The following is a 15,196-nucleotide window of genomic DNA, read 5'->3' on the forward strand; positions in this document are numbered from 1 at the left end:
ATACATCTGTGCAGGTTGTATATTGCACAACCCAAGGAGGTGCCATTGCCATTGTTATTTTAGGTTTTTCTATTAGTGCCATATGAAGTATGCTAAGGAAAGATATTTTATACTTATTGACATAAATGCACCATATAGATTATTACAGGCCCATTGCCTAAAATCCAAAATCAAACTATAAACTTCTTATCAAGATTTATACAACCTTCCAAGTTTAGATATTTGCCTAACTTCTCTAGTGGTATCTTTATTATGTTTTCTTCTACCTCTACACACACCACCAGCCTCAACAAATTCTTTTACTTCCATAAATATACAATAGAGTTTCTTGCTTTTGTCCCTTAATCTCCTGCTAGGCCTGGAGTGACCTGGCTCGTCCCTTTCTCATTCCTGTTTACTTGGAAAATAACTACTTAACCTCACAAATTAGCTGAAAATCCCTTTAATTTTACTCACTTACAGAAACCTTCTCTGGAAGAAAGGTTATTTTGCTGCTTGTTCCTTGAACAAAAGTATTATTTTTTCTAGCTACTGTTAGCAGCTAAGATGACTTACTCTCCCACCTATTCACATCTTACCCTGCCCTTAAGTTTCACCTAATAAAGAAGCCTTCCCTGGCTACCTCATCTTAAAATTGTGCTTAAATAACACTGCTTGGCACCATCTTTATTTTCCAGGTGTCCTTCACAATGCTAGTGTTTCACAGGGGAGTGTTATGAAGGGGAAGGTAAATAATTTGAAGGGTGAATAATCAGATGTTTGAGAAACCTTGCATGATCTTTTCCTCTTGGATATTCAGTGTCCACATTTTTGTATATTAGAGGCTCTTGACTTTCACATCCAGTAATATGAAAGACTAGTTAACCATTACAAATATCCTTTTAAATGCATTGTTCAGCTCATATGAAAGTTAAGAAAATCCCCAGGGAAGAAAAATGGAGAGCAAATGACCACCAGGGCTGTCCTAAGGGTATTTATCAATACTAGGGACCCAGATACTTGGGTTTCAGTGTTCAAATGAAGAATGAGAGAGAAGGCCTTGGTCTTGCAGAAGGTGGAGAGTTGGAATACCATCCATCCCCACCCCCAATAAAGGACTATTCTTCATGAATAGAGTAGGTCAAGGAAAATGCCCACCAGAAAAGGAAGAATACAAATGGAAATTTTTATAAGAACAGTGAATTTCAGGTTTATATTTTACCTGGTTTATATGGTCTAAGAAAACCCAGTCCCAGAAATCATTTTAAAGTAGTTTAAGATTGGTATCATTCTAGGGAGCCTGGGAAAAGCAAATGAAAATTCTCTGTGGATGAAGACATTCCTAAACCATGCCTGCTAGGGTTTCTTATATTAAGGTCTGTCAAAATAAGTTCTTAACAAAAATACCAACATGAGGAAACAAGATACAATAAGCAGAATTGGCATTGATAACAAACAGCATAATTAGGCTTCTAGGAACTTCAGATATTATAATGTTAGCTATAGAATATGTTATAACCATGTCTAAAATGGTTTTTTTTAATAGAAATAAGAGAAGACAGATAAGAGTCTATAAGAAACGAACTGGGCACATACAAAAATCTGTACATAAATGTTCATAGCAACTTTATTCTTAATAGCCTGAAACTGGAAACAACCTAGATGTCCTTCTATGGCTGAATTGTTAAACAAACTGTGATTTTTCCAGACCTTGACATACTATTCAACAGTCAAAGGAATGAACAACAGTTCATCCATGCAACCATTTGGGTGAATCTTTGGGAATTTATGCTGAGTGAAAACCAGTCACACAAGGTGGCTTACAGCATGATTCCTTTTATATAACAGTTTTGAAATGACAAAATTTTAGGAATGGAGAACAGGTGCGTGATGGTGTGGTGAGTACAGGGGGTGGGTAGGCAAGAGGGAGGTGAGTGTGGTTATAAAAGGATCCTTGCAGTGATGGAACTCTTCTGTATCTTAACTGTGGTGGTGGGTACATGAACCTCCACATGGGATAAATTGTACAGAATTAAATATACACATACACACAAATGAATATAAGTAAAACAGGAAATATGAATATCAGTGGATTTTATTAATGTCAGTACGCTGGTTATAATATTGTACTGTAGTTTGCAAGATGTTACCACTGGGGGAAATTGGGTAGAGGATGAATGAGAGCGCTCTGTATTATTTCTTATAACTGCTTTTGAGTCTACAATTATTTAAAAATAAAAAAATAATTAACCCAAACAATAAGCAGGCAGGTTTTGAAAGATACAGTAAAACTTCTGGAAATTAAAAATTACAGAAATGAAAGTACAGTGGAACAAGCTAAACAGCAGATCAGATTAAGTTGACAACTAAAGTTATGGATTGGAAGATAGAGTAAAGTAAATTACCTAGAATCCATCAGAGAGACAAAGATGAAAATAATATTGAAATAAATATATATAAGAGCATCTGATATATTTCTGATCTAGAAGGAAAAACTAGAGAATGGGATAGAGGCATTTTGAAGAGATAATCCCTAAGGATTTTCAGATCTATGAAAGATATGAACCTGTAGATTCAAAAGGAACAATGAAATCCAAGCAGAATAAACAAATATGTTATAGTGAGTTTGCAGACAACCTAAAATAAATAGAACATATTAAAAGCAGAGACAGAAAAGTCAGATTTTTAGTATGAAAAAGATAGCAGCAAACATCTCAACTACAACAATGGAAGCCAAAAAGTTTAAAAATACTTCAAAGTTCTAAGAAAAATTAACTGTCAAAGTGTCTAAACCATCACAGACTAATGAAGGTAAAATAAAGATATTTGCAGATGCAGAACCAACTAACCAGCAGTAACAACCAAAACAGAGTGGTTACCATTCTGATACCCTCACTAAAAAATTGATAAAAGATGAATTTAGGGAAAATATCCCTGAAGAAATTTCTGCTCTGTAAGAATAAAGAAAGTATAAACCAAGAAATTCTAAACATTCATATAGTTAGTTAGGAACACTAACTATATAAAATACCAAAAACGTTACAGTAATAGTATTAATGCTAACAAATTTGGAGAAACAAAAATAGAATTGAATTGAAATATTGGAACTTCCCTAGTGGCGCAGTGGTTAAGAATCCACCTGCCAATGCAGGGGACATGGGTTCAAGCCCTGGTCCAGGAAGATCCCACATGCGGAGCAACTAAACCCACGAGCCACAACTGCTGAGCTTACGTGCCACAACTGCCAAAGCCTGCATGTGTCCCCTAGAGCCTATGCTCCACAACAAGGGAAGCCACCGCAATGAGAAGTCCATGCACTGCAACAAAGAGTAGCCCCTGCTTGCCTCAACTAGAGAAAGCCTGCATGCAGCAACAAAGACCCAAACACAGCCAAAATTAAATAAATAAATAAATAAACAGATAGATAGATAGATAGATAGATAGATAGATAGATAGATAGATAAAAGAATTGAACTGAAATATTGAAGAACAAGAACATGTAAGATGGGAGTGGAATGCTAAATGAATAAAAATAAATTGTGAAACTTTCTAAATAGTAGGTAGAAAATGAAATAAAAGAATCATAGTCAATCCAAAAGAAGTCCAGAAAAGGGGGTAGAAAAGCAGATAGAGAAACAATAGAAAGCCAAAATACGGTAGAAGGGATAATCAAAATATATTAGTTGTCAGAATATATATAATTAGACTAAACTTGTCAATAAAACTTGCAAGAAATTATCAGACTAGATTTAAGTACATCTGTATGCAATTTGAAGAAGAAACACATGAAATATGAGAACATAGAATGAAAGTAAAAGGTGAAATCATGAAACACTAACCAGAATGAAAGATATACCAGGCAAACACTAACCAACAATAAAATAGCAATAGTAATATTAGTTAAAATAGCAAAGACTGCTGTTCTCTTTTTCCTTGCAGTAGAACTGTCAGTCTTAATGGCCACCCAGCTGGAGACTGCATTTCCTAACCTCTCTTGCAGATAATTGTGACCATGTGTTTATGTTAGGGCCAATGGAATATGAACAAAGTGATGAATACATCTTCCTGATACTCTCCTTAAAGACAAAAGCTGCTTGGCCTCCTTTTCTCTCCCTTCCTCCAATTGCTTGGAAAAGGTAACTGCAGCAGAAGACTTGTTACCATATTGAGTCAATGGCAATCATAGAACAGATGTAAAAAGAATTATTATCATTATGGTCACTTCATCAGAAATATAAATTTTGAACTTGAGTGCAACAAATAATCTAACTTTGAAATATGTAAAATAAAAATAGATAATTATAAGGAATCTGCTCTTATAGATCGACATAAATACTACTGACTGAAAAAAAATACACAATGTGAGAGCTGTGAGTTTTTATTGGGGGCATAATGAGGATTATAGCCCGGGAGACTGCATTTCAGATAGCCCTGAGAAACTGCTCCAAAGAGGGAGGGGGGAAGGTCAGTATAATGCAATTTTGGCAAAGGGGGAGTACATGCAGGCAAGCACATATTTTTTGCAGGAGGTTGCTGCTAGTCTCATGAAGATTACCACTAGTCACAAGGAGCAGACATCACCATGAAGGATTTTAGTACTTTTCTAGATACAAGGAGATACAAGAATTGGGCTCATAAAATCTCCTGAAAATATCTAACTATCTGAAGACCTGTTCCGCCAGTTTTTCCCAGAGCACAAAGTGCCTCATTCCTGAACTCCACCCTGAACTCCTTTTCAGGGGATGTTGAAGGTCAGCAGCTGCAGTGACTCATGATTTAATCCTTGTAGAGGTAGATGGCAAGTGCCAATTTGTAGCTGGCAATACAAAAAGTAAAATTGTAATACTTTTAGAAGAAAAGATAAAAAAATATTTTTATGACAGAAGTAGGAAAGAATTTCCTAGACAAGGCATAAAAAGTATGAACCTTAAAGGAAAAGATTGATAGCTTTGACTATATTAGAAGTACTTTGTGTTACATTAGTATCATTAGTAAATACTCATGATCAAAATATGTTATTAAAGTTGAATTTATAAAAACAGACTATAAGAAAATATGTTCAGTATATATAGCTGCATGGAATAGTAGGCAGATTATATAAATGTCATCTATGAATCAGTAAGTTAAAGACAGCCCAAGACAGAGACAATAGGTATGAACAAGCGATTAATAGAAAAATAAAACCAGTAGTCAACCTGCATTTGAAAAGATGTCCAACCTCACTGCAAATTATGGATATACATAATAAAATCACAACGAAATACCATTCACACTCGTGAAATTGTCAAGCATGAGAACAATACCAGGTGTTGAAGGGTTAATGAGGATGTAGGTGGAAGCTCTCAAATAGTGTTGGTGGGGATATAAATTTGGCATTTGTTAAAATTAAAAACATGTCTACAGTACTACCCAGCAATTCTATTCCTAGGTATATGTTTGAGAAATTCCTGCATATGTACATAAGGAAACATGTAAAAGCAAATTCAAAGTAGCCTTGTTATAATAGTAAAAACATTTAAAACAAAACAAAACAAAACCCTGACTGTCCATCAACAGGGAGAATGAGTAAGCTGTGTTATTCCATATAATGGAAGATAGGTGTGCAAATGAATGAAGTAAGTTTCCACATATGACTGTAGAAGAGTCTCATGTAGAGTACTGAGGAAAAAAAGCAAGTCACAGAAGCATACAGTTTAACACATGTACGTATAAAGTTTTAACACTTGCAAAACAATACTATATATTGCATACAGATACCATATTTGTATTAAATGTATGAGATTTTATTGTGCATGTGATAGGTGTTTTTGTCATTGCCTTCTCCCTATGATAAGATGGCACTTGGGTTGTAGAGTAGCAGTAGGTTATTTCTTTCCTGGGAAGATTTTCCAGAGGTAGTGACTATTTAAGTTGAGTGATGAAAAATGAGCATGGGTTTTCTAAGTAGAATTCATGCACTGAAATTAATATACTAAAGTGTGTTCCTTTGGCTCACAGAAAAGCTACTCTGGTATTCACTTAGACCCTTTTGAATTATTGAGTATATTCTAGCAAATTTGTTGCCTTCTAATCCATGGTAGATTAGACTGCCAGAGGCAGATACATAGGTAAATGAGAAATGGTGGCCAGCTGTGAGATATAAGGCAGGAAAAATCACCAAATGCAGACATAGTTATTAAAACTAAAAGCAGTCTAAGGCTAAATGTAACATAACGGCAATGAATCACAGATGCCCTAATAACTCCAGATAGCAGGTTGTACACTACTGCAATTAATGATGACCCCCCAGGTCATCCACATGTTTCTATTTTTCTTCAACTATTCAGGAATTTTTATGATACATATTTGCAATAATATTCATCAATTTTAAAAAAGATTTGGGAATTGAAGCTATTTTTCTGTTATGCAAAATTAACCTTTTGGAATAGCACACTTCTAAATTATGCCTAGTAAGTGATGCATTTCTGTGTTTCATTTATTCAGTAGACATTCTACGAGTAATTTACCATGTGGTAGGCATAATGTGGACACTGGCCATACACAAACAAATCAGATAATTATATCATCCACTAACACAATGTGTGATATATGATATGTGTTAATATATGTTTATTTAGGAAGAGAAGAAAGTACCAATTGGCTTTTTGATCTTTGCTATACTTTTATCATTTTGAAAATTAAAAAAATTAGAAGTAGAGAGAACTGAAAACTATTGGATTTGGAATTTCAATTGAGAAATATATTTTATGAATTTCCCATAGGCTTCTTGCAGTATGTATTAAAAGATTTTTAGAAGTTTAATCTCTTTAATTTTGTAATTCTGATTCTAAAAATTTATCGTAAGAAAACAATGAAAAATAATCACAATGGGAAGAATTAATATTGTTAAAATGGCCATACTACCCAAAGCAATCTACAGATTTAATGTGATCCCTATCAAATTACCCATGACCTTTTTCACAGAGCTAGAACAAATAATCCTAAAATTCATATGGAACCATAAAAGACCCAGAATTGCCAAAGTAATCCTGAAGAAAAAGAACAAAGCTGGAGGCATAACCATCTCAGACTTCAGGCAATACTACAAAGCTACAGTAATCAAAACAGTATGATATTGGCACAAAAACAGACATATGGATCAATGGAACAGAATAGAGAGCCCAGAAATAAACCCACACACCTATGGTCAATTAATCTTTGACAAAGGAGGCAAGAATATATAATAGGTAAAAAGACAGTCTCTTTAGCAAGGGGTGTTGGGAAATTTGGACAGCTGCATATAAATCAGTGAAGTTAGAACACACTCTCACATGATACACAAAAATAAACTCAAAATGGCTTAAAGACTTAAACATAAGATATGACACTGTAAAACTCCTAGAATAGAACAGGGGCAAAACATTCTCTGACATAAATTGTACCAATATTTTCTTAGGTCAGTCTCCCAAGGCAATAGAAATAAAAGCAAAAACAAACAAATGGGACTAATCAAACCTACAAGCTTTTGTACAGCAAAGGAAACCATAAAGGAAGTGAAAAGAAAACTTACAGACTGGGAGAAAATATTTGCAAATGATGTGACTGATAAAGGCTTAATTTCCAAAATATACAAACAGCTCATACAACTCAACAACAAAAACACAAACAACTCAAATTGAAAAATGGGCAGAAGACCTAAATAGACATTTTTCCAAAGAAGACATACAGATAGCCAACAGGCATATGAAAAGATGCTCAATGTCACTAATTATTAGAGAAACGCAAATCAAAACTACAATGAGGTACCACCTCATGCCTGTCAGAATGGCCATCATTAAAAAGTCTACAACTAGGGGCTTCCCTGGTGGCACAGTGGTTGAGAGTCCGCCTGCCGATGCAGGGGACACGGGTTTGTGCCACATACCGTGGAGCGGCTGGGCCCGTGAGCCATGGCTGCTGGGCCTGCGTGTCCAGAGCCTGTGCTCCACAACGGGAAAGGCCACAACAGTGAGAGGCCTGCGTACCACAAAAAAAAAAAAAAAAAAAAAAAGTCTACAAATAAATGCTGGAGAGGGTGTGGAGAAAAGGGAACCCTCCTACACTGTTGGTGGGAATGTAAGTTGGTGCAGCCATTGTGGAAAACAGTATGGAGGTTCTCAAAAACCTAAAAATAGAGTTGCCATATGATCCCGCAATTCCACTCCTGGGCATATGTACAGACAAAACTATAATTCAAAAAGATACATGCACTCCTATGCTCATAGCACTATTCACAATAGCCAAGACATGGAAACAACCTAAATGTCTATTGACAGATGAATGGATAAAGAAGATGTGGTACATATATACAATGGAATACTACTCAGCCATAAAAAAGAATGAAATAATGCCATTTGCAGCAACATGGTGATTGCAGCAACTAGTGATTATCATACTAAGTGTAGTAAGTCAGAAAGAGAAAGACAAATACCATGTGATATTACTTATGTGTGGAATCTAAAATATGACACAAATGAACCCATCTATGAAACAGAAACACACTTGTGATTGCCAAGGTAGTTGGTGGGGGAGGGGGATAGATTGGGAGTTTGGGGTTAGCAGAAGCAAACTGTTACATATAGAATGGATAAACAACAAGGTCCTACTGTGTAGCACAGGGAACTATATTCAGTATCCTGTGTTAAACCATAATGGAAAAGAATATAAAAAAGAATATATATATATGTATAACTGAATCACTTTGCTGTACAGCAGAAATTAACACAACATTGTAAATCAACTATACTTTCATTAAAAAAAATAAGCACAGTGCTTTTAAATGTTGCTTACCTGGCATTATTTCCAAGAAGAAAAAAGTGTCCAATACTAGGGAATTGGTTAAGTTATGTTATATTCATCTATCAGAATTCCAGTTTGAGGATACTTAATGATGTAAGAAAATGTTTATGCTAAATTGATAAGTTGTAAAAAATGGCTGGAGAAAAATAGCGGTATTTATGGTAGTGGAATTACAGGTAATTTTCCTTTCTATTCTTTATTCTTATTTTCCAAATTTTCTACACTAAACATATAACAATGGTTATAAATGTAAAAAAAAAAATCAATTTCTATTTGTAAGACAGCACTGATTTTCCATTCTGGAATAGATTGTTTTGGAAATAAATTTTTATCTTGGATGATCATTATTGACCATAGTGAGTTTTTGTGGACTTTGTCAATGATCAACACTTGAATTTTGTTTAAAGCCACAATAATTCACACACAAATTCACCAGGTATGATTTAGATCACTCATTAAAAAAATTATTATGTACGTTCTTGTCTCTCAAGTTGAATAAATAAATAGAAGTATATGTATTACTAAAGCCATAGATAAGTATTCACAAAGATGAAATGGAGAATCTTCATGTAAATACTTAATATTCTGTTTTGTTCTCATGAATTTGCAGTTCCTCTGTGGGTAGTGCACTTCCTCGAAGACGCTGCTGTGCATATATTACCATTGGAATGATATGTATTTTCATTGGAGTTGGATTAACTGTGAGTATTACTCTACTCGCTGTTAGAATTCTTTCCTCTTAACTTTATCAGTAGTAAATGGTGAGGTCTGGAACAGCCTTCATTGATCGCTGAAGAACCTGCCTCCCTCGCATATCAGGCCCAGAAGCTTCTGAAAAACTATGAGCAATCTGAAGCCAATCCATGGGCCTGGAGCTTGCCCATCCAGGTGAAATCATGTCTTGGGATCCCTCTGAAGGTCCTTGACATTGGGAATTTTACCCTCCATTTAACAAAAGCCCATTTGTTTTTATTTAGTGCCAGAACCAATTTTGTCATGGCCAAAGCTGAAGCAATGCTCATTCAGCTATGAAGGTCTGAAAAACCATTCTTCTTTTTATTCAAGTGAAACAGAGATTTATTATCAATATGGGGATGACATTGGGGTTATATAGATTAAATTCCTTTTATAAATAAGATATTCTAATGGAATTTTTGTTTATAAAGTTTATAGTTAATGTAGCTAGCAATGTCATTTTATTAAATTTTACTCTGTTAGTGGTAGCCAACAAATGCAGCAACTCATATTTTGTTGGGGTTTTGTCATCTTAGGAATATACTTCATAAAAATTGCATGTAAGCCAACACAAGTTCTCAGTTTCTAACCTTTTATTTTTATATTGCTTTTTATTTTAGGTTGGCACCCAAGGTTTTGCAAGGCGATTTCATGCAACCTATGTTTCTTGGGCAGTTGCTTATTTCTTAGGTTTGATCTGCCTTATCCGAGCTTGTTATTGGGGAGCTATAAGAGTGAGTTATCCAGAACACAGTTTTGCATAAGCTTGTTTATGATTTGGTAATGCAGGTGAGAGTATCTAGCAGTTCTGGATAAACTACTCTGGCATCTTTAAATCATTTACCTAATGGATTTCATTCTGGTTTATGTATGAAGTTTTAAGACTTTGGGAGTCTTTTATGAACAAATGCTCATTGTACTACATTATATGCAGATAGGTTGTTTTGCTGCTAAGTTTTCAAGCTCCAAATAATAAATCTTGGTCTTCATGTTCTTTTACATCTCTTAAATATATTTTTGATTTGTTCCCAAATTTTACATATAACATCAACCTTTCATTATTTTTAAATCAGTTATTCCATTACTTTCTGATCTGTATTTCTAAGAAGTGTTTATAAATGTTGGTATAATAGCTTCACATTTATACTTATATTTTAATTAAACAGTAACACAATTGCTTGCTTTAAAATCTAAGCAATACACATTTTGCTTGAACTGCTTACTGTAACTTTAACTAAGATCATAGTGACCTTATTCAGGAAAAAAAAATTTAGTGTACCTTCAAAGACTTGACATTCTTGTCAGATAAAGACCATTTCTAGATACTGTATGCTTGTTTTATGTTGTTTGTAGAAAGATATAATATTTTGGTAGTAATTTAAAATACAAGAATAAAAATATTTATTTGTCCACAGCTGGAGATATGTTGGGTAAATGTTTTTTTCTCAAAGATCACAGGATCTTTGTCTTTGTCATAGGATCTTTTTGTCTTTTATTTTTGTCATTTTTTAATTTACTAATTATGAAAGTTCTGGCCTAGATTTTTGAAATTTAATGTTAATCATCTCTATGTATTCCTTTATGGAGACTGAAGTATTTCACATATTTCACAATATTTAACCATTTACAAAGATGTATCTATATTAGGTTGTCCTCCTTTTCCTTAGATCATGGTAAATTTTTCTTATTGGGATAATTATGGAATACTTATATGTGAAGGGACCCTGTAACATTTTACACTGGCTAAAATATTGAGATGAGATGCAGTTACTTTTACCATTCTTCTCAAATATAGCTGGTTAAATAATTACCAAATTTATTCAAAATACAGATCAAAGACAAAAAGCAACATAGTTTTCTAAGAATTCACTAGGATTTAAGGAATCAGCTCTTGCACTGCCCATCTTTGCAGTTTTGAAAAAGAAATTGCTTAACTGAGAGGTAATATTCTAAAGCTTTTGAAGTAGTAGAATTAGATAATGAGATGCTCTGAGTAAATTAATTGGCTATTCCATGGATAAGAATAATATTTTTAATTATTTATGTTCCTAATTAGTATAAAAATGTACTCATCAGAGAGTTTGGAACAAACTACATGTAAATTTCAAAGAGTAAATGATAAATGTATAAATGCAGTTGCTCAGGATTATATGTACCTTTAAAAATATACTAATAAAGATTATTGTTCAAAAATTACCTTGTTCTATTCCATTTTTAAAAAATAAGAGGTTTTTCTAAAATTGCCTTGAGATCTTACTCTAAAGTTTTCATGTTCAAGAATGCATATAATGTTCCTTTATGTAATATTCGCTTATGTTTTTTCCAGTATTTTCATGCTTTTATTTTAAAAATAAAGATTTTTTTATCCATTTGTAATATACTTGATTTATGAAATGAAAATCTAATTTGTTTATTTTCTTAATGGTTGATTAGTTGTAGCAGCATTGTATATTGAGTAATACATTCTTTCCCCAGTAACTTGAAATCCCACATTAAATTATATGCTACATGATTATATTCCTTTTGGAATATAACTCCATGATAGCAGGAACCTTGGTCTTATTTGCTGCTTTATTTCCAGCATTTAGAAGAATGCCTAGTGTGTATGTGTTCAATAGATACTTGTTGCATGAATGAATAAATGATTGAATGAATTGGTATGTTAAATTCTTAAATGTGCTTGGGTTTGGAATTTACGTTTGTTTCAGAATGTATAGGTAAATGTTTATATAATCTTATGCTAATGAAAAACTTTCTAAGTAGAAGCCCAAAGCAGATATTAATAAGAAAGAAATTCAACATCCATTTATGATAAAAACTCTCAACAAAGTGGGTATAGAGGGAACATACCTCAACATAATAAAAGCCATATATGACAAACCTACAGCAACATCATACACAACAGCAAAAATCTGAAAGCATTTCCTCAAAGATCAGGAAAAGGACAAGGATGTCCACTCTCACACTTCTTTTCAACATAGTATTGGAAGTCCTAGCTACAGCAATCAGACAAGAAAAGGAAATAAAAGGAATCCAAATTGGAAAGGAAGAAGTAAAACTGTCACTGTTTGCCAGTGACATGATACTATATATATAGAAAATCTTAAAGACACCACCAATAAACTACTAGAATAAATGAATTCAGTAAGTTGCAGGATACAAAATTAATATAAGGAAATCTGTTGAATTTTATACACTAAAAACGAACTATCAGAAAGAAAACAGTCCATTTACAATTGCATCAAAAAGAATAAAATACCTAGGACTAAATCTAACCAATCTTTTACAGAAGGTAAAAGACCTATACTCATTAAACTGACATTAATGAAAGAAATTGAAGACAACGAAACAAATGAAAAGATATACCATGCTCATGTATTGGAAGAATTAATACTATTAAAATGACCACAGATTCATTGTAATCCCTATCACAATACCAGTGACATTTTTCACAGAACTAGAACAAATTATTCTAAAATTTGTATGGAAACACAAAAGACCCCAAATAGCCAAAAGAATCCTGCAGAAGAAGAACAAAACTGGAGATATCATGCTCCCTGGCTTCAAACTATACTACAAAGTTGCAGTAATCAAAACAGTATGGTGCTGGCACAAAAACAGACACACATTATCAATGGAATCAAAAATCAAGAGCCAAAAAAAAAAAGAACCAAGAGCCAGAAATAAACCCACATGTATGGTCAATTAATCTACAACAAGGAAGGCAAGAATGTACTGGGGAAAGACAGCCTCTTCAATAAATGGTGAACAGCTAGATGCAAAAGAATCAAACTGGACTACTTTCTCACAGCACGTACAAAAATAAACTCAAAATCGATTAAAGACTTAAATGTAAGACCCCAAACCATAAAACTCCTGGAAGAAAACATAGGCAGTATGCTCTTTGACATCAGTCTTAGCAATGTTTTTATGGATATGTCTCCTTAGGCAAGGGAAACAAAATCAAAAATGAACAAATGGGACTACATCAAACTAAAAAGCTTTTTCATGGCAAAGGAAACTAACAACAGTACAAAAGGCAACCTACTGAATGGGAGAAGATATTTGCAAACAATATATCTAATAATAGGTTAATATCCAAAATATACAAAAAAAAACTCATAGTACTCAACACCAAAAAAAAAAAAAAACAAAACAAAAATTGGGCAGAGGACCTGAATAGACATTTTTCCAAAGAAGACATATGGATGGTCAACAGACATATGAAGAGATGCTCAACATCACTAATATCAGGGAAAACTACAGGATATCACCTCACATCTGTCAAAATGTTTATTATAAAAAAAACAACAAATAGCAAGTGTTGGTGAGCATGTGGAGCAAAGAGAACCCTTGAGCACTACTGGTATGAAAGCAAATTGGTACAGATACCATGGAACACATTATGGAGGTTTCTCAAAAAAACTAAAAATAGAACTACCATAGGTTGCTGCAATTTTACTTCTGGGTATTTTTGTGGAGGAAACAAAAACATTAATTCAAAAGGTATAGGCAACCCTATTTTCAGTCCAGCATTATTTATGATAGCCAGGACATGGATGCAACCTAAGTGTCTATCAACAGATGAATGGATAAAGAAGATGTGGCATATATATTCAATGGAATATTACTTAGCCATAAAAAGGATGAAATGTTGCCATTTGTGACGACATGGATAGATCTAGAGAGTATTATGCTAAGTGAAGTAAGGCAGACAGAGAAAGACAAATGCCATGTCATTTCACTTATATGTGAAATCTAAAAAACAAAACAAACATAACAAAGCAGAAACAGAGGCACAGATACAGAGAACAAAAAGGTAGGTTTGTGGGGGGATGGGTGAATAGATGAGGGAGATTAAGAGGTACAAACTTCCCATTATAAAATTAATAAGTCACAGGGATGTAATGTATAACATAGGGAATATAGTAAATAATGTTTAATAACAATATAGTGATAGGTGGTAACTAGATTTATCATGATCATCATTTTGTGATGTATTAAAATATCGAATCATGTTGTACACCTGAAATGCCATATTGTAAGTCAGTTATACTTCAATTAAAAAAATACATTAATAGGAAAGGATTAATAGATTGTATGATTAAAAGAAAAAAAATAATAAGTAAAGCCAAAAGACAAACTGGTGAAGATCTTTTCAAAATAGTATAAAGAATTACTTTTTTTAATACGGGAAGAGACTAAAGGCATGAAAAAGCAATTCACAAAAGAAGAAATACAATAATTAATAAACACCATCTTTTTAAAAAATTTGCTAATGATGAAAGACTATACGTTAAAAACTAAGAATTTCACCTACCATATTAACAAAAGTTAAAAAGCAGTAATATTCCTGCAATTTTGAAGATATGGGAAGGTACTCACACACACACACGAACACACACACACATTCTTTGACCTAGTTATTCTGTCTCTAAGAATTTATCCTAAAGGTGTTATGGATAAGATAACAAATATATATGTACAACAATGTTTATCACATTTTTATTTATAATGGGGGTTAAAAAGAAAAAAAATGTCTAAAAATTCAATAATGTGGACTAGGTGAAATAAATTATGGTACACCTATACTGTAAAACAACAGGCAGTCATTAAAAATATGATGAAATTTTTCATCTGTTCAGTTGGAATGGTTTACAAAATA

The 15,196-nt window shown here is 33.3% G+C and overlaps 1 protein-coding gene across 1 annotated transcript in view; it reads left to right on the forward strand.

Moving 5' to 3' along the window:
• PIP4P2 (phosphatidylinositol-4,5-bisphosphate 4-phosphatase 2) overlaps nt 1-11,724 on the forward strand; it is an 86,073-nt gene extending 74,349 nt beyond the window's left edge. Inside the window, exons 6-7 of the mRNA XM_067711802.1 lie at nt 9,407-9,497; nt 10,152-11,724. Of these exons, the coding sequence (XP_067567903.1) occupies nt 9,407-9,497; nt 10,152-10,295 (235 nt within the window). The 3' untranslated portion in view covers nt 10,296-11,724. The remainder of the gene's footprint in view (nt 1-9,406; nt 9,498-10,151) is intronic.
• The last annotated feature ends 3,472 nt before the right edge of the window (nt 11,725-15,196 follow it).

This window comes from Pseudorca crassidens, chromosome 17 (genome assembly GCF_039906515.1).
Source record: "Pseudorca crassidens isolate mPseCra1 chromosome 17, mPseCra1.hap1, whole genome shotgun sequence".
Taxonomy (NCBI): Eukaryota; Metazoa; Chordata; class Mammalia; order Artiodactyla; family Delphinidae; genus Pseudorca; species Pseudorca crassidens.